At 34.1% G+C, this 25,937-nt stretch overlaps 2 protein-coding genes across 4 annotated transcripts in view; one reads left to right on the top strand and one right to left on the bottom strand.

Moving 5' to 3' along the window:
• LOC109816844 (mitogen-activated protein kinase kinase kinase 1) overlaps positions 1-12,318 on the bottom strand; it is a 27,040-nt gene extending 14,722 nt beyond the window's left edge. For all 3 annotated transcript variants that reach the window (XM_083063499.1, XM_083063500.1, XM_083063498.1), the window contains exons 1-5: positions 12,160-12,318; positions 11,986-12,085; positions 6,073-6,157; positions 5,202-5,264; positions 1,372-1,529 (exon numbers count right to left, since the gene is read on the bottom strand). In XM_083063499.1, coding sequence (XP_082919625.1) covers positions 1,372-1,529; positions 5,202-5,264; positions 6,073-6,157; positions 11,986-12,085; positions 12,160-12,178 — 425 coding nt within the window. In that variant the 5' untranslated portion in view covers positions 12,179-12,318. The remainder of the gene's footprint in view (positions 1-1,371; positions 1,530-5,201; positions 5,265-6,072; positions 6,158-11,985; positions 12,086-12,159) is intronic.
• LOC145952169 (uncharacterized) lies at positions 12,177-25,449 on the top strand. The gene is made up of 9 exons (XM_083064395.1): positions 12,177-12,247; positions 19,578-19,739; positions 20,062-20,162; positions 20,880-21,607; positions 21,712-22,236; positions 22,917-23,285; positions 23,337-23,696; positions 24,095-24,169; positions 25,249-25,449. The coding sequence occupies exons 1-9, from the start codon at positions 12,177-12,179 to the stop codon at positions 25,447-25,449; spliced, it is 2,592 nt and encodes an 863-aa protein (XP_082920521.1).
• The last annotated feature ends 488 nt before the right edge of the window (positions 25,450-25,937 follow it).

Consider the following 25,937-nt stretch of genomic DNA (forward strand, 5'->3'; position numbering starts at 1 on the left):
ATATATATATTTGTATGTGTAAATTAAATTACATTTTATTTATACCAGTTCATGTAATTCAATAAGTAACTCATCAGATCACCTAATGACCCATTAACCTAGTACCCTTATTGGATTAATCACCAATTTGAGTTTTAAAACATTGGTTGAGGGTGAGATGTTTCTATTTGACATAATGGGTGAGACATTCTACAAGATTTTAAGCATAAATAGTGTGAGATATGTTTTGACATGGAAGGTGCTAGAAAGGTTATGTCTTGATGTATGCTTGTAATGACTTGAATGAATAGTAAAAAAACCTCACAAGTAGTCGAAGGACCATCGACTATATTTATAACTTTATGTTATTGGGAGTGAATCAATATAAATTCTTAATTTACAATCTTTTAACAACCTTATCCCTTTTATTTGATTTCAATATTTTTATCAGCATTTATTTAAAAAACATTGTGTATAAGATTAAGCATCGCACATTGTTTGATCATTTTCTTGTTAACACAAACTCAATAAAAGAAATATTAGTAATATACTCTTTAACACGTATTTTTTATTAATTAAAATTATTTAAAAATTATAAAATTAAGAGAGAGATTTATTAAATAAGGTGTAACACCCACCAAATTTTATTATTTTCAATACATTTCAACCAATTAAAAATTTCATTCTACACCAACTAATTACCTCACAAATCTACACTTTCCAAAAGTTTTTTCCAAATATAACCCACCCCTTCTTTGGATCAGTGTCTATTGTCTAACATAAATAACTAAAAATATATAAAAGCCCTCCAAATATTAGAATATGAATGGGCATTTACGGGTATTTGTTTGGGGGCAAGAAAAGGATGGTAAGAGCAAAATTGGACAAAACCCCATTTCTCCTTTGTACACTTTTCTTCTTTACACTCCTCTCTTCTATTGCCCGATATAAGGATCCATTCGTAGTTCTCGCACGGAATGGATCCTCTTGTGAGATTTTCACATGACCTTATCACGTGAAAAATTGTACTATCTCTCTCTTGCAATAACCTTATACTTTCCGAGAAGGCTTTACCTATTTAACGTGTATCAAGAAGACATGATACATAATTTCATGAGGCATGCAAAAACTCTACATGAGATGAGAGGATCCTAACCTCAAAATATGTAAAATGCATTCCACACAACGAAAATGAAGAAAAAGAAACACAAATACATAAGTCATTTGCAAAGGATATTTATATTGCAATTATGAGACAGAAGGAAGTTTCCGTTATGCAATGAAAACAAGAACCATTGGCATCACTTTTGTTTGAGATTACCATTTATCGGAAACACTAGAAGTAGTCTACATCACAAATTAAGGAAAACGAGATTAAATAAATCAGTATACCTGTGAACAATCTTTCGATCATGAAGATAATTTAAACCATGCAAAATCTGTCTTGTATAGGGAGAAACTTGTGAATCACGAAGAGTACATTTCTGGCAAAGCTTTCGAAGGGAACCTTGAGATACAAGCTCAAGAAAGACATACAGATTAGATTGGTCCTGCAATAAAACAACACGCAGAATGTAAATCAAAAACTACATTTCTCACAAGGCATTAGTTATAGGATGAAATTACAAGCCTTACAAAAATATATTGAAAAGAGCTAAACTTGTTTATAGTTGACAAAATCTAAATACAGCAAGAATGTTGCAGCATGACTAGTTAGAATAATTGGTGGGGTCCTATAACTAATGGCGTTGCTGGATATGGCGGAAGCATGACGAGCAAAAACAAAACTATAATATATACATATATATATATATATATAAATGTAAAAAAGAAAATTGCAATGCAGAAGTAACAAAAAGCCATCCATAAAACAAACAATAACAAGTTTTAGACTTCAAATAACAATAAAATAATAAAAAAAAATAAACAAAGTTTAAGATTTCAAATAATGAAAAAATGCTAAGAAAAAAAACATATCAGCACAAATTATAAGGTAAATGTCTAATCTCGTGCTATTCTTCAATCCCATCATAATCATTTTCCTTGACATCTACATATAGTGAGGCATATCACACCTCTTCATGTTAAGATTCGTCCAAGTTTAACGACTCTTCTTCCATTTCCTGAAATTCAAAATTCTCAAATTCTAACTCTTCATCAACTCAGGTCAACTCAAAGCTAAGGTTACTAAAACTTAATCTCTTGGCTCAATAACAAATTGTTATATTAGTTTTTTATAAAGTAAAAAGGTCATATATGTTGACAAAAAGACTTCATATGTTAGAGAAGAAAAGACCTAACATACATCTTTCTATATCGGTAGTCGATGTCATGTTGAAGTTCAGACAAAATTTTGAAACTCAATGTTATAAGGACTATTGTAGCCGTAGTCAATGCAATTTTGGAGTTGAGGCACGATAGTTTCGTGTTACTTGAGGTTTGAAAGTTTGAATAAAAATCTGGTGTATCTTTTCACACCTCCAAATCTGAATATTATATATATGAATATTATATATATATATATATAAGAGAGAAAATACAAAAGAAAGATGAAATGGATGACAATATCTCCCTTGGTACAGCAACCTTGTACAGAGGCAAAAAAATAAAATAAAATACAAAATATATATAGATCTAATAACATATAATCTAACACTTCCCCTCAAGCTGGAGTATATAAATTGTATGCTCCAAGCTTGGAACACAAAAACTGGATTTAAGGCCCTTTCAAAGATTATGATATAGCAATTTGATCACTAGAGTTGACAAATTTAGTGACAATTTCCTAGGACAACAAATTTTCTCTAACAAAATGAAAATCGACTTCTATATGTTTAGTTCTTTCATGAAACACTAGATTGGAGGCAATGTGAAGGGCACCCTGATTATCACAATATAATTTCATTGGTTGAACTTCACAAAATTTTAATTCTTGAAGGAGTTGTTTAATCCATACAAGTTCACAAGTAACCAAAGCCATAGATCGATATTCTGCTTCAGCACTAGATCTAGCAATAATATTTTGTTTCTTGCTCTTCTGAGAAATGAGATTCCCACCAACAAAACACAATATCTAGAAGTAGAACGTCAGTCTATAAGACAACCTGCCCATTTGGCATCACAATATCCACAAACTTGGTTGTCCCCTTTGTCCTCATATAATAAACCTTGACTCTTTTTGATGTATCTAAGAATACGTATAATAGCATTCCGATGATCAATGTGAAGGGCTTGCATGAATTGACTAACAATCCCTACTGCAAAAGAAAGATCAAGTCTTATAATTGTGAGATAAATAAGTTTACCAACCACTCTCCTATATTTGTCTGGATCTACAAATGGTTCACTTTGATCAACCATCAATTTTTTATTAGAATTCAGAGGACTATCAATGGACCTACAATTAGTCATGCATATTTCCTCCAATATGTTAAGGGCATATTTCCTTTGAGAAATCACAATGTCCTCATTCGATTGAGCAACTTCAATACCTAGAAAGTACTTTAGGCAATCAAGGTCTTTAGTTTGAAAATGACTAAATAAGTGTATCATTTTTTAGCTAAGAAATTTTTGTTGTATCATTTTCTGTAATTACTATATCATCAACATAAACCATTAGATAAATGCACTTCCCAGGAGATGTATGACAATAGAAAACCGAATGGCCTGCTTCACTTCTTTTCAAACCAAACTATTGCACTACATGACTAAATTTTCTAAACCAAATTTGGGGAGATTGTTTGAGCCCATAAAGAGATCGACACAATTTACACAAACTAATCCACACTCCCCCGAGCAATGAACCCAAGAGGTTGCTCCATATAGATCTCCTCCTCCAAGTTATCATGTAAAAAGGTATTTTTAACATCTAACTGACAAAGGGGCCAATGGCAAATGACAATCATAGCAAGAAACAATCGAACAATTGTGATTTTGACCACTAGGGAGAAGGTATCACAATAATCAAGTCCATATATTTGAGTATATCCTTTAGCCACCAATCGGGCCTTAAGACGATCAAGTTCATCATCCCCATCTGCAGCTAATGGTATTCTTCCCAAGTGGAAGAGGTACTAGTCCCTCGTGCCACTAGTTTCAAGAGTCTACATCTCAACAACTGTGGCTTGTCTCCAAACAGGATGAGATAATGTTTCATTGATATTTTTAGGAATGGTAATGGAAGACAAGGATGAAACAAATGAATAGTATGAAAGAGAAACATGGAACAACGTGTGAGAGAGCATCAGAGCTCCGAAGTCCCTGAAACCAACAAGGTTGGGTCACACTCAACAAGGCACACTAAACCTTAAGCTCACTAGAAACAATGGTTGTCGAGGACGATGTTAGATTATGGAAAACGACAACGATCGACGTCGAACAATGACAAACGAACAGTGACCAGACAACGGTGAGGGACAATAAAGCGGGACAAAACCCACTTTGATACCAACTTGAGGTTTAAAAGTTTGAATAAAAATATGGTGTATCTTTTCACACCTCCAGATCTAATATATATATATATATATATATATATATATAAGAGAGAAAATACAAAACAAAGATGAAAGGGATGACAACATCTCCCTTGGTACAACAGCCTAGTACAAAGGCAAAAAAACATATATATAATACAAAATATATATAGTTCTAACAACATATAATCTAATAGTGTTAAACCACATAATTCCTTTGGCTTTGAGAGAAATTAAAGACTGGTGAAGAAAATAATAGTGTGATTGTTTGATCATATTGGCATGTTATTTTTATGTTATACTCCACAATGATGACTAGACGACAAAGTGGGTAATATTTGTAATTATAGAAGGTGCGGTTGTAGTTGTCGTTATAATTTAATATTACATGGTTTTGGTCGAATAAAGTCTTAATTATGTGTCGTATTTTGGGATTGTATATTTTGTGGTCAAAATGTGTTATTAGTCCAAGAGTCATTTTTGCTTTTTTTTTTTTTTTAAGTTATAAATTATATAATTGATTTTTTTCGAGTAGAGGAAAGTTAAAACTTTCCTATAAAAACATAGCTTGTTTTTACAAACAACTTTTTCATTAAAAAAAATTAAAATGGAAGATTAAAATATCTCCGAACCATATTCTTAATTAAATTTGTGATGGAAACTTTCAACATGGATTTAACAATGAAAAATGACAACAAAATATAAAACTAAACTCAGAGAAAAGAGCAAAGGACAATAATAGAAAAGTACCGTTTCAGTGCCGAAGTATTGAACTATATTCTCATGATCCATCTGGCTCAAAAGATCAATTTCCTGAGGGAAGAAGTACAATGAGAGAGAGAGAAATATAGAGAGGAAAAATATCAAGGATAAGGTAAATAGATCGATAAGTTAACCAACTTTAAAGAAAATATAATATACTGAAAAAAGATAGCATAATTAATATTTAGGTAAGAGGACATTTTCTTTTAATCGCTTAATTAGACTTTTATGTCCGTCAGGTATTCATGTCCTTTAAGTATTATAACCCTGAGATTTTGGTCAGCGAACACTCTCTTACACCCTCTTTTTTATAAATTCTCTTATTATTATAATTTATTAAAAATTTCAAAATTATGAGAGAAAATTATTATATAAGGCATAAAATTCATCCTTTTTTTATTTTTCAATAAATTTTAACTAATTATAGAAAGTGTGTTCCTAATATTTTCCTTACATGAATTAAGCTTTTTAAATATTATTATTGTATAATTTTTGTCCTTCTATCAGTAATTCATCAAATAATTAACAATTTTTTATAATGCAGCATTAGATGATGATTGATATAACTAAATGTATGACACATTGATGTGGCTAAATTACACCTTTATTACTTATAATATCACAATTATGAGTATTATATAATTAAATCACGTTGACATATATATCATACTAAAGTGATCACATCATCATCGATGTCACATTAACAAAATCTATTAAATATTTAAAAAAGATGTAAAAGGATCAATTTTGTATAATAATATTATATATGAGCGACTAAAAATGTAACTAATCCATACGTCAAAGAATTTTAGTTAAGAAAAAAAAAATATGAACATATCAAGGAGTAATCCAATCTCACATGTTGCAGTTGATATAAACTTTCCATTCCTGCTCTCCCTTGATCAAGCAGTGACACTTCTTTTACAGCAAAAATGAATCCGTCTCTACAGTGGTAATCAGAAGATGTTAAAAAAATATTTAACAAAAAACACTGGTAATTAGCACTTAAGAAAAAGAAAACATATGAGCTTCAAACCCTAAACCCTATAAACTTCGATTTATTTATAGATTTTCTCCAGGGCTTTGTAGAGAAACAAATCCAAAAGATGAAGCAATGTAGAAAATAGCAGATGATAATTTCTAAGTGATCAAATGAACAACTTAATTTCACCATTCAATTAGGGGAAACTAAAGATTACTCGAATAATGCTCACATTCATTTCCCAATCAAAATGAACAACGGATCAACACACATTTTTGGCAGTCACAGGCTTATAACAGTTTATGAAAAACCCCAATAGGGAAATTTACAGGCTGCGTGTTAGAGGAAAACTAAAAAGTAAAAACTATAAGAAACCATCAAAGATAAAAGAATCTAAAATATTTGACAAATAAAAAGGCTAATTTTCCATAGTTAAAGCTACTTCATACATAAATTAAAAATAAAATTTTAAAAAAATTAATAAAAATAAATTTTTACAAATTAAATTATACATAAGTTAATTTTAAATTATAAAAAAGTTTATTTTATTTTATTTTCTTATTCCTAAAAATACTTGGGAATAAATTTATTTAAATAGACTCATACTCTTTTTCAACATATTGTTTGACCATATTATTTAACGTGTTGACTTTCCCAATGATAAAATGCTGCAAATTTCTAAATTCTAGAAACATATAGAAACAGAGAGAAGCATCAGGAAGCTATTAATTGTATATTAAAAAAATATTAGATAATTCTAGGAACGCAATTCTAGAATGAAGTAAATAATAAAAAATTCAAAAAATCACCTTTGATTGTCGGTGGTTCAAGCCTATAAATAGGCATAGCCTCCGTGCATTGAGTGTATGAAAAAATTACAATCTAGTGTCTTTCACTATTTTACAAAATCTGTGCCCTGTTCCTTCAAATATTTTTACATAACTATTTTTTCAACTGATTCCACTTCATTATACAGTTTGTTCTAAATCTATCAGTGGTATCAGAGCTACGTTCGGTCATCTACTGGGCGTAGAAAAATCACCCAACTACTTCCAAAATTCCCTTCTATACTTATAAACATTTTTCTTTGATCTATGGCCTCCAATACTGTTAATTTTTCATCTGTCCCTTTACCAATTTTTACTGGTGAAAATTTTGATCTTTGGAAGCTCAAACTAAAGACATATTTTATCTCACAAAAACTGTGGGATATCGTTCAATCTGGTTATACAAAACCAGATAATACTATCACTCTGTCTAAGGAGGAGCAAAAGAAGCTAGAAGATTGTGAACAAAAGGATGCTCAAGCACTGTTTGTTCTTCAACAAGCTGTGGGAGAAACTATTGCTAGAAGGATCATGGACGCAGATACTGCAAAAAAGGCATGGGACATTTTGGAAGAAAAATTTGAAGGTAATGAACAGGTACACTCCGTCAAACTACACTATCTAAGAAGAGAATTTGAGACCATTAAAATGAAAGAATTCGAGACCATTGAAGAATACTATGGAAGAATAAAAGAAATAGTTAATAAAATAAAATTATATGGAAAAGAAATTAAGGAGAAGAGAGTGGTAGAAAAAATTCTTATCACTCTCACGAAAAAATATGATTCCATTGTAGCTTCCATAGAAACTTCCTCGGATCCATCTTCTCTATCGGTGAATAAATTAATTGGTCTCCTCGGAGCGCATGAAGCAAGATTAAATAGTCGTGCCGATACAAATTCAGTTGAAAATGCATTTCAATCAAAGCTTAAATTACAGTCTAGAAATAAAGAAGATGGAGGAAAGAAAAATGCTGGAGAATATTCTAGAAACAAAGATTCTAGAAATTTCTCTTGAAACAAAAAAGATAAATACCCTTCATGTGGTATTTGCAATAAGCCAGGACATGCAGAAAAAGATTGTTGGCATCGTGGAAAGCCAATATGTCACTATTGCAATAAACCCGGTCACCTGGAGAAGTATTGTCGTAACAAAAATAAACATCAAGCAAATTTTGCCGAAGAGAATAATCAAGAGCAACGTCTGTTCTATGCTAACCAAGAATCTTATGACAACGGAGATGGAAGCTGGTACTTGGATAGTGGATGTAGCAATCACATGGCCAAGGACCAAAGCATCTTCAAAGACATTGATAACTCCGTCAAAGTCAAAGTTCGACTGGGAAACGACACCATGGTGGAGTCTCAAGGCAAAGGCACTGTCGTGGTGGAGACAAAGAAAGGTACGAGACTCATCAAAGACGTGTTACTAGTTCCAAGTCTTAAAGAAAATCTTTTAAGCATTGGCCAAATGATGGAAAATGGGTATTCTCTTCATTTTGAAAGAGATAGATGCAAAATTTATGATAGTAAAAGGGTAGAGATTGGCCAAGTAAAAATGGAGAAGAGAAATAGAAGCTTTCCTTTAAGCTTCAATTGTGGCACTAATCTTGCCATGAAGGTAGAAGTTGATGACTCATGGCTCTGGCATCGGAGATTTGGCCATTTCAATATTCATGCCTTAAAGCTTCTACATCAGAAAGGTATGATGAGGGATCTACCTAACCTAAAAGAAAATATTGAAGCTTGTAAAGGATGCCTTCTCGGCAAGCAACACCGATTGTCGTTCTCAACAAGCAAAGCATGGAGAGCCAAGGATTTGTTGGAGCTAATTCATACAGATGTTTGTGGACTGATGAGGACACCATCACACACCAACAACAGGTATTTCATCCTCTTCATTGATGACTTTTCTAGAATGACATGGGTCTATTTTCTGAAGGTAAAGTCAGAAGTCTTTGGAATATTTAAGAAATTCAAGGCCCTTGTCAAAAAGCAAAGTGGAAAACAAATAAAAGTACTTAGAAGTGATCGTGGCAAGGAGTATACATCTCGCGAGTTTAACAAATTTTGCGAAGATGAAGGCATAGAGCGACAACTTACAGTCACATATACTCCTCAACAAAATGGTGTGTCAGAGAGGAAGAATCGCACAGTCATGGAGATGGCGAGATCGATGTTGAAGGAGAAAGGACTGCCAAATACATTCTGGGCTGAAGCAGTCTACACTGCAGTCTACCTACTCAACAGATGTCCTACTAAGGCAGTTCGGGACAAGACTCCAATAGAAGCTTGGAGCGGGAAGAAGCCATCAGCTAAGCACCTAAGGGTCTTTGGATCTATCTGCTACATTCATGTGCCAGATGAAAAAAGGCATAAGTTAGAAGACAAGACCGTACGAGGCATATTCTTGGGATACAACTCACAATACAGCTCACAATCAAAAGGCTACCGAGTCTACAATCTTCAGACAAAGAAACTAACAATCAGTAGAGATATTGAAGTAGATGAAAATGCTACTTGGAACTGGGAAGAAGAACGAATTGAGAAGAAGACTATATACATGCCCATCAATCAACCAATTACATCAAGTCTGGAAGACAACAATCAAGACATTGTTATCTCTCCAGAATCTCCAAGAATAGTTCCACAACAAGAAGAATCTTCACCTGAGTCTACTCCAAGACGAGTTAGATCACTAGTAGATATATATGAAACCTGCAACTTGGCCATACTTGAACCAGGAAGCTTTGAAGAGGCAGCAAACCAAGAAGTATGGGTCAAGGCTATGGAAGAAGAAATTAAAATGATTGAGAAGAATGATACATGGGAGCTCGTAGATTGCCCTCATGGAAAAGATGTCATTAGAGTAAAATGGGTATATAAAACAAAGCTTAATCCTGATGGAACTATACAAAAACACAAAGCAAGATTGGTCGCTAAAGGCTACTCACAACAGCCAGGAGTGGACTACAATGAAACATTTGCTCCAGTCGCACGCCTAGACACAATAAGAGCTCTAATAGCTCTTGCGGCACAAAAAGGATGGAACATCTACCAATTAGATGTCAAGTCTGCATTTCTCAATGGCGTACTCGAAGAAGAGATCTATGTGGAGAAACCACCAGGATTTGTGATGAAAGGCCATGAAGGCAAAGTGTTGAGATTGAAGAAAGCTTTATATGGCCTGAAGCAAGCTCCTCGAGCATGGTATAGCAAGATCGACCAGTACTTCACTAATCATGGATTCAGGAGGAGTAAGAGTGAGCCTACACTATACATCAAGACTCAAGGTCAGCATACTCTCTTACTCTCTCTGTATGTAGATGATCTTATTTATACTGGAACCAATACAAATATGATGATGGAGTTTAAAGAAGACATGATGAAGACCTTTGAGATGACTGATCTTGGCTTGATGAGTTACTTCCTCGGTATAGAGGTAAGTCAGCGAAATGATGGAATATTCATCTCACAAAAAAAATATACAGTAGCTTTACTAAAGAAATTTAATATGTATGGATGCAAACCTGTAAGTACACCGCTAGTAACGAATGAGAAATTACAAAAGGTGGATGGAGCACCAGAAGCTGATGCTTCCCGATACAGGAGTCTAGTCGGAAGTCTTCTATATCTCACAGCCACAAGACCAGACATTATGTATGCCACAAGTCTTCTATCAAGATTCATGCAGAAGCCAAGTCAAATTCACTATGGAACAGGAAAAAGAATATTGAGATATCTACAAGGCACAAGGGAGCTTGGTATATGGTATAAAACCATGACCAAATCAAGGATGATTGGCTATACCGACAGTGATTGGGCAGGATCAATAGACGACATGAAGAGTACATCAAGATATGCCTTCTCACTAGGATTTGGATTTTTCTCTTGGACATCAAAGAAGCAAGCAACAGTTGCACAATCAACAGCAGAAGCAGAGTATATAGCAGCTGCTGAAACTACAAGTCAAGCAATATGGCTAAGGAGAATACTTGAAGAAATGAGTGAACGACAAGATGGACCGACTGTTATATACTGTGACAACAGATCAGCAATAGCAATGGCAAAGAATCCAGTTCAACATCAAAGAACGAAACACATAGCCATCAAATATCACTTCATCAGAGAAGTAGAAACAACTAAACAAATTCAACTTGAATACTGCTCAACAGAAGATCAAGTTGCAGACATATTTACAAAGGCACTACCGAGAACAAAGTTTGAACAACTACGAACTATGCTTGGTGTTATAGAAATTTGCAAGGAGGAGTGATAAAATGCTGCAAATTTCTAAATTCTAGAAACATGTAGAAACAGAGAGAAGCATCAGGAAGCTATTAATTGTATATTAAAAAAATATTAGATAATTCTAGGAACACAATTCTAGAATGAAGTAAATAATAAAAAATTCAAAAATCACCTTTGATTGTCGGTGGTTCAAGCCTATAAATAGGCATAGCCTCCGTGCATTGAGTGTATGAAAAAATTACAATCTAGTGTCTTTCACTATTTTACAAAATCTGTGCCCTGTTCCTTCAAATATTTTTACATAACTATTTTTTCAACTGATTCCACTTCATTATACAGTTTGTTCTAAATCTATCACCCAATAACCTCAATTAGCAACAAACGGAAAACTTGAGTGTTATTAGTTCAAGAAACATAGACCTAATGAATTCAACCTATTATACTCACCATAACAAATAGCTACTACTATTTATGTTGAAAACGGTATTTGAGACAACAATTGTTAGTAAAACATAAAGAAGAACATTCTTCCACCCTCTGATACTTTGACATTCACAAAAGTGCAGAGACTCTTAAGATATCATTGTATATTCGTATCTTATCGATCCTAAGTAAAGATAGGAATAAAATAGATAGATCCTGCAGAAACAATGATACACCAGATCCCATTCTGAGTCCCTTGAAGGAAACAAAAGTTAAATAAAGGAGCTTACTCAGAAATCGCTTCAAACACAGATCCAAACGAACCACGCCCCAAAAGTTCACCCTTTTGCCAGCTACCCGGGGTAATAATAACATGCTTACCCTTATTTCCTGCAACCATATATAGTTCAACTCATCCATTTGCTTTTCAATAACCCTCACAAGAACAGCAGAAAGAAGAGTACCAGCCGCATCTGTTGGCATGGTTGCAGATCTGAACAAGACTCAGTGCACAACTAGCAGTGATGAGCAAGAGCAAGAGCAAGACAACCCGTGTGCTTCTTTTCTTCCCCCAATTGACAATTTTTTTCTTTTATACTATTATCAAACACATTTTGTGCCTTTATGCTTTTTTTTTTTTTTTTTTTTCTTTTCTCAAACACATTTTGTACACGGTTTTTATAATTTGCTGCAATAAAAAAAATTGAAAATTGCTGAAATAACACGTGACCTCTTCAAAAATTCACATTCCAAAAGACAAGGTTTATATAAAACAAAAATAAAAATACAAAAAAAGTGTCAAAAACCATTGACACTTTTAGAAAAACAAAATTGAAAAAGAAGTCAGAGGCCAATGCCACCTTCTACACATAAAATTGAAAATCCGCGATTATTTATTTCATTACTTACTCAGCATTCTACGAGAACCTTCCACAATAATTCTTACAAGTAATTTATTAAAAGTTTTATTTTACTTTAAATAATATTTATTATGTTACATTATTTTTTAAACAATTCACGTTATATTTTCTCAAATTTTATATTAGTAATAGAATCTTATAAGCAACGCATGTTTTGATAAATTTTCATTTATATTTTTCTGGTTGACAATTTAAAAATTAATATGATTATTATAATTATATCTATTTAATTAAAAATGATAAATAATATTTTAGCATATAAAATTAATAATAAAATTACAATATTAATTTAATGTTATAAAAAATATTAAATATTAAAAATAAAGAACTTACATAATTATGATAAATATATAATAATAATGAGTAACTGATTTTTTATTCGTAGATAATAAAGAGTTAATGATATATGATTATTTTTTTATTTGTGAGAATAGTTTGTATTTTTTGTTGTTCGTTAAAAAAATGATAACTAAAAAATATTATTTTAAACTCAAGTAACATTACCTATTTAAAAGTTGTTTGTTTTTAAATAGTTTTCTGTGTCATGTCATTAAATTTCGATAAAAAATTGTTAATAAGTATTATTATTTATTAATAAAATACATTATAATTACTTGTTATCATATATGTTCTAAGAAGATCATTAGGGTTAGCCTAGTAGTTGAGTGGAGATGGATTGAAATAGTTAGAAGCATGAAGATCTAAGTTCAATCTTTATCGCGACCATTTTTATAATCTTTTCTATCTTTAAAAAAAAAAAAAATATATATATATATATATATATATATATATATGCTCTAAGAATCTAAATTCTACCGTATGTTAAAAATTTGCACATAAATTTAACTAAATTTTTTTACTAAACTACCAATAAAGGCATATTACTCCTCTAATGCATAATAAACAGTGTTATCAATGACAATGGGGAAAGGCTAAAATTCTGCCATATAAAACCTCATTTTAACTTTTCATTTTTATTTTCCAATATCAATACAAAAGTTTACTTATCCACAGTGGTATTTTGCTTATTATTTGGGTCTGATTAAGGTATCTTCAATGTGTTGTTGTTTCGGTAGAAGCACAAAAAGGTGAAGAGGAACGCTCCAACCAACGTCAACGTCATCCCTTGAAGAAGAATTGAAGTTAATGGAAGGTCTGAATTAGTCCGGAACACGTGTCAATATCTTATTAATCATAATAATCCAACGGCTTATAACAAGAGAACGGTATGGTAATGTTCCCGCCCTACAGTTAGGGAATCCAAATCCCAAATATTACATATAATGGCAAATACTTCAATGCACCGACACATTGTATTTTTATATGTACATATAAATAATAAGAATAGTTATTATCTTTACAAAATTAATTATTATAATATTTTAATAAAAATGTGGATAAAATAGATAATGCTAATAAAATCTATAAAAGTTCTAAACTGTTACTATAATTATTATAGACAATGGAAATCATAATTATTTTAATGTTAAAATAATAATTATTAATAAAATATATATTTGTCTTTAATGTCAAATAACCATTGCACTAAAAATTTTAACGTTCAAGATCACACCGATTTGAGCGTGATCACTGTTCACATGTTATGAATCCCTTATGTATTTGTTCCAAGTGCTAGCAACTAACACCTAACATTGCATTGAAAAAAAAAAAGCAATGTCCCATATCATATTGATGGAGGGCCACTCTTGGAGCTTCATGTTGAACCCATTACTAGGTTCATGGTTAGGAGAATGGAAGAAGATGAAGGAGATACCATGCCTAAAGCCATACTCATCATGAGTGTGGAGTATTGATCCATCTCCTAGGTCCATTTTGAGTAGTATAGGATTTTATTACTTTATTTCCTTTTTTACCCTTGTATTTTGGGGGTACTTTAGATAATAGGAATTTATTATGTATTTTGATTTAGCCTTTGTATTATGGGGCAAATTAGTTTAGGATTTATTTTAGGGCTTAAACCTTGACTTGTGAGGTCAAAGTCCATTTTTTTTTTCATTTTTAAGTCAAAGGGTATTTTGGTCTTTTGGTAGGAAGGAACCCACACATCATCTAAGGTTCTTTTAGGTTGCATTTGGCTTGCATTTGGGCTACATTACACGGCCATGCAACCCTAGATGCCTTCTCACTCCTATAAGTACCCTTAGCCTAGCACCTTGTACACACTTTGGATTATATGAATTTGAGATTTTTGCCTCAAATCCTTTCCATAGTCACTAGGTCTACACGGCCTACCTGTCCTATCTCCTCCCTATAGTGAGTTTAGGGTTCCCTTGAGTGGCCTTCATCTCCACTTGATGAAGAGAGCCAACTAGAACACTCAAAAACACCATCCTCCCAACCTTCCTCCTATTCGCCCAAGACTCCACCTTTCACGCCCACCATCACTTAGCCTCACCCTTGAAGGAATGTCCACCCTCTAAGGTCACCATCTTGGCCTTGGCGAAGAGCTTCTCTTCACCATTGAACGTTTTGATCATCCCCTTGGTGGAAGGAGTCCATCACATACCAATTCAAACATATGCATTATTCACACGTCAAAAATGTCAAAAATCCTATAGACTTGATCATTTGTTCCAAATAAAAGTGGTGGTTAAGATTGTACTAAACAAATTGACGATCAATATTATATTGATTCAAACATATGCATTATTCACGCGTAAGGAATCTCACAGAACATGTTCATGTTAGAGAAAAGTAACAATTGAGATTGCATCAAACAAATTGATGGTCGAGATTTTACTAATTCAAATGCATGCACTATTCACACATCAAAAATCTTGCATACCTTGTTCTTTGTACCAAAGAAAAGTAGCATTGAGATTGCACCTTACAAGTAAACAATCAAGATTGCTTTGTTTCATGTGCATGAATCCTACAAGCCTTGTCGATCATGCTAAAGAAAAGCAGCAATCAAGATTACACCAATTCAAACTCAAATTTATATAAATATGAGTATTGTTAGGAAGTTTGCTACATGACTATCACACGAAACAAACATCTAAACATTAGTGGGGAAAAACTTTTAAAATCAATTATTTTTTAGACTTTTCAAACTAGGATTGAGCGTTAAAGGGTCGAAGAGCCTTTGCTCGGCTTGATTGGTCAATTGTAGATCTGGAGGGTACACAGCCCATCAAGCTCAAGCATCAACGGCATGAAGAGCCTTTGATTGACTTGATTGGTTAATTAGAGTTTTGGAGGGTACACAATCCTCATGATTGGTTAATTAGAAATTTGAAGGGTACATAACCCCTTAGGCTTGAGCAATAATAGCATGAAGAGCCTTTGCTCGGCTTGATCAGTCAATTAGAGATTTGGAGGTTACACAATCCCTTAGGCTTGAGCGTCAACGGTTCGAAGGGCCTTTGCTTGGTTTGATCGATTAATTGGATATCTGAAGGGTATAAAGCCCCTCATGCTTGAGCGTCAATGACGTGAAGAGCCTTTGTTCAGCCTAATCGGTCAATTGGAGATTTGGAGGTACACAACCCCTCAGGCTCAAGTGTCAACGGCGTGAAAAGCTTGTGCTTGACTTAGTCGATTAATTATTGGATATATGGAGGGTACACAACCCTCCTAACTCAAGCGTTTTTGGCACGAAGAGCTTTGAAACCAGTTTATTTTAAAACATCACATCCCAAAGGAATATGAAAAGTTGTAAGACATGCATTAAATGTGTTTTACGACTCATTATTACAAATTATTTTAAGTGACATTACATTTTTTTTATGTGGTTCATCATTACACATTTATTTATGTAATTTATTTTATTTTTTGTTTTTTAACTCTTAAGTCCCCATTAACCAAGGGTTATACTGCTTGAGTTCGTAGTTGTTGAGTTTTTGCAACTTTTCCCACGTACCCCATGTGTGCATATAAGCAAGTGAGTCTTAACATTAGAACGCCTTTCATTTTTATTTACCTTCTCTCTTGCACCTCCATCAAGGGATACCATTTGAAATGGTGATTCCACTGCGACGTCCAACCATCCCCTACAGTAACAATCCTTTGGTTCACCAACTTAGGTACACCTACCTTTCCTACCCCACAAGTTCTATATATTGGTTAGTAGCCCTAGTTTTTGATGAAAAATCCAAGCTTTATTTATTTTAACCATGGGAGAAGTATTTACAATCTATTATGAAACCTTGATAACAAAGTTAAAGGTGAGATGACCTCTAACAAAGTGAGAAATTGGTGCGTTAAGGGCCTTAAATGTCACTACAACACAACTTCATCCCAACAGTTATACATTCATTAGAGCCTTTAAAGTTTCAAGATTGGGGATAGTACCCACGACATAGACATTTTTCTACTTCTTTGAATATTGGCCTAAAAAGAGACTCAATAGGGTAATCGTGAGTGGAGTGGCTGGAAGGGGTGTCTTAAGTCTTTTCAGTCATCCTATAAGGATTTTAAAAGTTGTTTCTTTCAAATAAGATGTCTTGAGCATAACCTTAACTTGCTCGATGGGTTCCCTCATTATTGGTGTAAGAAACCTATGGTCTACAAAAATTTAAAAGCTGAGGAGTTATCAAAATTTGATCGAGCAGGCCAGGAAAAGATAGAGAAGCTAAATATCATGTTCCATACAGCCAAGTTATTAGACTTAGAATTTAGAACCAGAGAATTGGGATTTTACATAGGTAATTTGTAACGCCATGAAAATACCGAGCTATTTGATAGATATACTCTATATATATATATGTATGTATGTATGTATGCATGTATGTATATGTTGTTTATATAGATTTGGATTGGATTATGGAGATGTGGATTTAAAATGTACTTACCTCTGTGCATGTTGTATGTTGATGTGATTTTGATTAGTTGTTTAAGCATGGTACTGATTTTGTAGTATGAGATGAGAGGTTGATGTTTTGAGAGGTTTATATAGGCATGTGTGTGCATGAATTTGGTGAATGATGCATTGTACACCATTATACTGAATTGGTACTAAGAGGGAAAAAGACTGATCACCTTCCTTCTCATCTTGGTTAAGTGAAGTATTATGGCATGCAACTCATTATTCCAAGAATATGTATCTGAAAGTGATGTTTGTTTGTGTGTTGATACATGTTGCATTTCATATGGTGATGAGTTGTGAGTATTGCATGGAAAGGAATAGGATGGATAGGAGATTGAAGGATAGGAACATAAGATAAATCCGGTCTTTCTGAGTGAATTTAAGGTTGTTTTAGAGCTTAGGGAGTTGAAATATTTCAAGAAATAGGATATTTGAGGTGAATAGGTGCTAAGGATGAAATTTGGAAATTTCGGAAAATGGCTATATATAGGGACTTAGGACCGGAGGATTTCATTTGTCAAACAGAGACAGTTTCTAGAGAGAGAAAGTAGAGAGAGGGGCTCTGGTCCGGAGGGAAGCTGAGGACACATTTGAGAAGCTTATCAAGCCAGGATCAATCTTCACAACTAGAGTTTCAAGAGATTTAGCCTCTAGAAGCTTGGAAAGTGAGATTGAAGTTTGAGTTGGGATTTGAGAGTTTGTTCAAATCTTGCATTTCTGAAGTTTCTGAGGTAAGGGTAGTACTTATAAGACTTAACCTAGTATGTATGGGTTTGAAATATCACATTGATTCCATGTTTTACGCATGATTGAGGCTGGATTAAGATGGAGAGGCTTTTGGTTAGGGCTCTTCATGATTTCTTCATGATTTCTATTTCACAAAAAGTGATTTGGTTAAGTTGATAGTTGTTTTGGGTGTTCAATTATTTATGTTGTTATATTGAGTAATTTGGCATGGTTACGGAAAAGTTGTATGTAATTATGGAATAGGCTATATGTGTGTGGTTTGGAAAACTAATAGAATTTAGAGGAGTAAGGTTATGGTATGGATTAGATCTCTTGGTGAGATCAGGATATAATCATTTGGAAAAATATGGAATTTGGGAGTCCCATGGTGAGGATTCCAATATGGAACTTTTCCAAAGATTATATAATAAACCACTTCAGATGTTAGGTGGATTCTGAAGTACTCCTCTAAGTATTCTATTTGCTACCAGTATGGGGGCAAGGCCGAGTCATACCGATGGATGAAGTGGCCACGATCACTAGGGTTATGTGACGACGTAATCCAACTGTATATTTTCCATGAGAGGTTAGGTGTGTGACATGGGTTGATGACATGTTTCACCGAATCAACACTTTGTTTGGATGTGTTGAGGCCAACATTTGGTTTGGATGTGTTGGTTACATCATGGATTATACAGTGGTGTGACTTTGGTTTGGATGTGGAATATGTATACATATGGTATGGATTGTATACATTGGTTATGGATTCTTTATTATCATAGAATATGTATGCATTGGCATGGATGTGTATACATTAGATTTTGGATTGGTTTATTTTTGGCATGGAAATGACTTGTTATAATGTTGTCATTCCCTTGGTATTGATACATATTGTTTATGAGTATCTAGTTAATGATATTTCATTTTATTGTACTATGGTTGGTTTTATACGTGCTAAAGCTTATATTTCCATGATGTGGACTGTGATAATCTCACTATGTGGGGGAGCAGATCAGGTGTGAGGCTTTGGGATAACAAGGAGTCTTTTGATAGCTGCTTTGAGAAGTGGCTAGGCTTAGAGCTTGACCAGCACCTAGGGTGTCTATCTTATATTTTCATAATGTTAGCTTTTTCGATTACTATATAATCTTACTGATGATGACTCTGCTATAAAATTACGTTTTATATGATGAAAACAATTTATATGTTATTGTATATTTACACTCTAGCGTAGCTGGCCCTTGCTCTATTTTCTTTATTATATATTATTTTATTTTGGTTGGTTCTAGATGTGACGATCTAGGGTGGGTCGTTACATAATTATTTGACACTTGTTATGAAGCCCCATTATGTGTGGACTTATTTATTGTCATTATAACTTCTAATATAATTGTTTTGGGATGTGCAGCCAACATGGTGATAATGTCAAATCGGGAACTGTAACATGCATAAAAGGGCAAGATAGAGAATTGGTGTCAAAATTAGTGGATGGTCCTTTAGGATACGTGGCACAAGACTTAGAAAGTAAGGAAATGGTTAGGAGAAGCACACGTGAGCGTAAGGAGAACGTGTAATTCAAGGATTATGATCGTGGACGAATGTATGTTGATGGTATGAACCTTTTTTCTAAATATTCCGTCGTTCTTTCTTCTTTGGCTTTCTTCCTCCTCTATTGTTCATTTCTTCTAGGTTTCTTCTCTCTGTTCAAGTAAACTTAAATAAAGGAGTTTCGTTCGTATGTTGTGAGGATCATTCGAAGTTGCATGATTTTTGTTATGTTTATTGTTCTTAAAATTATGACAAACATTGTTATAGAGTTGATATTAAATTTCTCCGCTATATCACTCTGTTTCATTGGTTTTTTCATTGCTCTTCATGGCTGAGCACACCAGGTTGAAGGAAATTCAAGCTGAATTGAAAACCCAAGGTAGTGAGATTCAACGATTGTTGGAACGTTTTGAATTGCGAGATCACCAACAACATGAATATAATGGTAAAAATAGGCTGGAAATCAAGCTTGATTTGATCAGATCCAAGCCACTTTGGGTCGTTTGTTGGTTACAAAAATGATACTCAGCATCATGAAGAGTCTACGTTGAATGTGGTATTACATGTGAAAGACATTTCTCTCGAGTTTCCTCATTTTGATGGTAATTCTTTGGTGCTTGGATGGATCTTCAAGGCATAAAAGTTTTTCAATTATTACAACACACCAGATGCTTCTAAGGTTGAGATTGCAGCGATGCATTTTGATGGTGATGTGGTTCCTTGGTTTTAGATGTTACAAAGGTTGGCAGCAGTAAATACGTGGGCAGAATTAACTCGTGCTCTTGAATCTCAATTTGGTCCTTCAGCATTCGATTGTCCTATGTGAGAATTGTTCAAGCTGCAACAATCAGGTTCTATTTCAAATTACTATTTGAAATTCATGTCTCTAGCTAATCGGTCGTTCAGTCTTAATGATGAAGCACTCCTTAAGTGTTTTTTGAGTGGTTTAAATGTGAATATTAAAAGAGATGTTATGGCTTTATTACCGACTTCCTTGTTAAGAGTTGCTGCGTTGGCAAAACTTTATGAAGATAAATATTGCCCTTCACCAAAACAAGTCCTCAGTAAACCATTTATTTCAACTTATTATTCTAGAAATTCATCCCAATCATTACTCAACCATCTTAGAACCAAAAAGTTAATTCCAAGACATATCTTCCAGTGTTATTACCTACTCCAACTAGTCCTCCACTTAGAAATGCCAATGTTAAAAGGATTAGCCCTGTTGAAATGCAGTTAAGGAGACATAAGGTACTTTGTTATTTTTATGATGAGAAGTTTACCTTTAATCATAAGTGCCCAAATAGACAGTGTCTATTTCTCCAATTGGAAGAAGATGATAGAGTTGAATCCAACACTATAGAGGAAGTGGTAGTGACAAATGTTAAAAATAATGTTGTGGAAGATCATTATTTGTCGTTGAATGCTTTGAAAGGTGGAATGGGTGTGGGAGTTATTAGGTTCTTAGCCTATATTGATAAACTTCCCGTTCAGGTACTGATTGATGGTCGCAATTTAGATAATTTTTTGCAACCAAGGGTGGCTAAATTTTTAAAATTACCAGTTGAGCCAGCTTCTATGTTCAAAGTAATGGTGGGAAATGGGAATTACATGAGTGTTGAAGGGGTGGTCCAGCAACTTAATGTGCAAACACATGGACATTCATTTGTGTTACCTATTTTCTTGTTACCTATATTTGGTGCAGATTTGATTATAGGAGCTAGTCGGTTAAAAACCATTGGTTCTCACATTGCTGATTTTGAAGCATTACAATTGAAGTTCTTAAAGGATGGAAAATTTATTACATTGCAGGGAGATAAGGATTTGATTCTTGCTCAGGCACAGTTACATCACATTAGAAGGATGATGCATACCAACTCAATAGCTAAGGTATATAGTATGAAGTTGGCTCAAGAGAATTCACACTCTTTGCCTTTGTTAGATTTGCCTGCGGACATGGAAGTCCTTTTTCTTTTCCTATAATCTTGGTTAAGAAAAAGGATGGGTCATGGAGGGTTTGTACTAATTACCGAGCTCTTAATGCAATAACTATCAAGGATAGTTTTCCTATTCCAATAGACGATGAGTTGATAGATGAGCTATTTGGTGCTTATTATTTTTCTAAGCTTGATCTTAGATCTAGTTATCATCAAATTAGATTAAATCCTGTAGACAGACACAAGACAACTTTTAGAACTCACCAGGGCCATTATGAGTGGTTAGTCATGCCCTTTGGCCTCACTAATGCCTCGACTACCTTTCAGAGTTTAATGAATGATATTGTTGTTGGCATGTTAAGAAGGTCTGTACTAGTATTTTTTGATGACATTTTGGTGTACAATGCTACTTGGAAGGATCATTTATGTCATTTGGAAGTTGTTTTGAGCATTTTGAAGAAACATGAGTTGTTTGCAAGATTTTCTAAATGTTGTTTTGGAGTGACACATATTGATTACCTCGGGCATGCTTTGTCTGGTTCTAGTATAGCTATGGATAATGCTAAGTTAGAAGCAGTACAGGCATGGCCTCAACCTAAAAACCTGAAACAGTTAAGGGGGGGGTTTAAGGCTTCATAGGCTATTATAGAAGATTTGTGAAGTAGTATGCTACTATTGCTGCACTATTGACTGAATTACTCAAAAAAGATGTTTTTCTTTGGACTTCGAAAGCAACATAAGCTTTTGAAAAATTAAAGGTAGTTATAAATTCTGCTCCTGTTTTAGCTATTCCTAATTTCAAGGAACCTTTTGTGCTTGAAATGGATGCTTTAGGGACTAGAGTGGGTGCTGTCCTAAGTCAAAATAAGCATCTTATTACTTATTTTTCAAAGAAAATTTTTGTGAGAATGCAGAAACAGTCAACATGTATTAGAGAATTCTATGCCATCATTGAGGCATTAGCTAAATTCAGGCATTACCTTCTTGGCCATAAATTTATCATTAAGACAGACCAGAAAAGTTTGAAGGAATTGTTGGAGTAGAAATTGCAAACTCCTGAACAGCAACAATGGCTGCCTAAGTTTTTAGGCTATGATTTTTCCATTCAATACAAACCTGGAAAAGAAAATATTCCTGTTGATGCCCTATCTAGAAGTTTTTTTATGGCTTGGTCTGAATCTAACTGTTCCTGGTTGCAACAATTAGTGCAATTAACTCAAACAGATCTTAAATTGTCTAGGATGTACAATGCTTGTGTTTAGGGTCAACAATCTAATTTTGAGTATAATATCAAGGATGGTGTTATTTTTTGGAAGGGTCATATTGTGGTTCCTAATAATACATATCCGATAAAGCAAATTCTTATGGAATTTCATGATTCAAAAGTTGGTAGGCATGCTGGTGTCACCAAGACAATGGCCAGAATTGGTAATCAGTTTCACTACACTAACATGCAGCAGGATGTTAGAAAATACATCAGAGAATGTGCTATCTGTCAGCAAGCTAAAGTTGAACACGCATTACCAATGGAATTCTTGCAACCTATACCTATTCCTCAACAAGTTTGGGATGACATTGCTATGGATTTTATTGCTCATCTTCCTCCTTCAAGTGGTTATGCAACAATCATGGTTATTATGGATAAACTATCCAATTTTGCTTATTTTATTCCAATGAGGTAGGATTTTTCCAGCAAATCCGTGGCTGAAGCCTTTATTACTCAAGTGGTGAAGATACATGGAATTCCAAAATTTATTGTTTCAAATAGAGTCAGGGTCTTTATTAGTTCATTCTGGCAGCACTTGTTTAAATCTCAAGGAACAACATTGTCAATGGGATCTTCTTACCATCTTCAGTCTGATGGTCAAACCGAGAATCTAAGCAAGACACTAGAGATGTATTTGAGATGCTATGTATATGAAAATCCCAAGTCTTGGGTCAATATGCTACCTTGGGCACAGTATTGGTATAATACTTCTTTTCATCATAGTGCAGGCATGACTCCGTTTCAAGCTTTGTTTGGTAGGCTTCCTCCTCAAATTGTGAGATATGATCATGATCCTAAAGATCCCATCTCCATACAAGAAACATTGAAAGATAGGGATCAACTATTGTTGCAATTAAAAGCAAATTTGTTGAAGTCTCAAAATTATATGAAGTAGTAAGTGGACAAAAGAAGGAGAGATATTTAGCTGGATGTAGGAGATTTTGTATTGGTTAAACTACAACCGTACAGGCAACAATCTTTAGCATTACGGAAGCATTAGAAATTGGGTCTCAGGTTTTTTGGACCTTTTGAGGTGATTCAAAAGATTGGTTTTGTAGCATATAAATTGAAGTTACCAGAGACAACTAAAATACATCCTATTTTTCACATTTCTTTGCTCAAGAGGTTTCATGGTAAATTAACATAACAATATGTACCATTATGATGGAGTAGGTTGAAGCAATGGAAGTGTTCTTGCTCCTTTTGACCTTCTCCGAATGTGAAGACCTCTTCCTTGAAAATTCCACTGTTTGATTGATTGAAGAAGAAGAGTGAACCAGTAGAGAGAATTCCTAGGCTAAGGATGAAATCATCCAAGCTAAAGATTCAAATGAAAGCTCACTTTCAAGCTTAGGAATGGAGAATTTCCTAGAACTAAAGCTAGGAAGGTTTCGGTGACTTTTGGAGAGAATTTGGCTGAAGCAAAATTCAGAATTCTCATATAAGCAAAAGTGATTACAAGAAGGAAGGAGTCAAGCTTATATAGGGTCGGCTAATAAGCAAATTGGCGCCAAGGTTTAAACACTACATGTGGCGCCAAGATTTGAATTCAAATTTGAAATTTGAATTCAAATCTCCACTCCCATGTGCATTGTCGTAAACCAAGGTGCTAACATGCATCTTAATTTAATTTAAGAATCATTTAGGGTTGAATTTAAGTCACACATGTTTAGCCACAAGTGGCGCCATCCATGTGACTCAAATGCATTCCAAATTAAACCTAGTTTAGCCTAATCACCCTAATTAAGTATTCCTCCAATATTCCTAATCTAATGACCTAAATACAATGGTCAATCAAATACAATGGAAAGGAAAAATTACAAGAATGAAAATGAGCCAAATATTGAGTATCAAAAGCCCAAAGGCCCATGAAGCCCAAAACTAGGCCCACTAAGCCTATGGCCCAAAATGCTATGTTATGTGGTCCAAAAATACAAGACCAAAATATATGTAATCTATACTAACATGGTATATACAAAACATAAGAAAATGGCTATAACAAGATATGGCCCATGTAAAGCTCAACTTGGGCCTTCAAAAGCCCATCGGGCCCGTTGAGCCTTGATTGGCCCAAACCTTCCTGTCTAGCCCATTCCTCTAGAATCCTTCAAGGTGTCACCCCTTGCCTTCCTAGGCATGATTCCATCACATTACCTCTCACTACTTCAGAATTTGGCCCTACAATTCATCCATGGGCAGTTTTGCAATGTAAAGTGATAACAAGAAACAATAAGAAGGTGTCTCAAGTTCTAATTCAGTGGGACATTTCAGAACCTAATGATGCTACATGGGAGGATGTTGCGGAAGTGAATAATTCCTATCCTTAGTTCAACCTTGAGGACAAGGTTATTTTTGATGAGGAGGGTAATGTAACATGCACAAAAGGGCAAGATGGAGAATTGGCGTCAAAATTAGTGGATGGTCCTTCAGGACGCGTGGCACAAGACTCAAAAAGTAAGGAAACAGTTAGGAGAAGCACACATGAGCATAAGGAGAACGTGTATTTGAAGGATTATGATCGTGGATGAATGCATGTTGATGGTATGAACCTTCTTTCTGAATATTTCGTCATTCTTTCTTCTCTGGCTTTCTTCCTCCTCTATTGTTCATTTCTTATGGCTTTCTTCTCTCTATTCAGGTTGACTTAAATAAAGGAGTTTCGTTCGTACATCGTGAGGATCGTTTGATGTTGCGCGACTTTTGTTATGTTCATTATTCTTAAAATTGTAACAAACATTGTTCCATAGTTGCAATTGAATTTCTATGCTATATCACTCTATTTCAGGAGTTAAGGAAGATCTAGAAGTAACAGGCTACTACAAAAAATATGACATTTAGCGACTAACAAAACCGGTCGCTATTTACCTTAGCGACCGAATTTAAGTAATTGCAAAAACCCTAGTTGCAAAGCTATATAGCAATAGAAATATCATAGGTCGCTGTTTAGCGACCGAAAATTTTGGTCGCAAAATGGTTGCAATTATTTTGGTCGTTGTTGTATATAGGGACCAAATTG

The sequence above is a fragment of the Cajanus cajan genome, chromosome 9 (genome assembly GCF_000230855.2).
Source record: "Cajanus cajan strain Asha chromosome 9, NIPB_CcT2T_4, whole genome shotgun sequence".
Taxonomy (NCBI): domain Eukaryota; kingdom Viridiplantae; phylum Streptophyta; class Magnoliopsida; order Fabales; family Fabaceae; genus Cajanus; species Cajanus cajan.

What these genes read in the sequence shown, in the direction of transcription:
- LOC145952169 (XM_083064395.1), top strand. Translation starts at nt 12,177, where the DNA reads ATGGTTGCAGATCTGAACAAGACTCAGTGCACAACTAGCAGTGATGAG. An exon ending in GAGCAAGAGCAAGACAACCC is followed by an intron (nt 12,248 to 19,577) that starts GTGTGCTTCTTT and finishes TGGGATGTGCAG; the next exon opens with CCAACATGGTGATAATGTCA. An exon ending in CCAACAACATGAATATAATG is followed by an intron (nt 20,163 to 20,879) that starts GTAAAAATAGGC and finishes CATATCTTCCAG; the next exon opens with TGTTATTACCTACTCCAACT.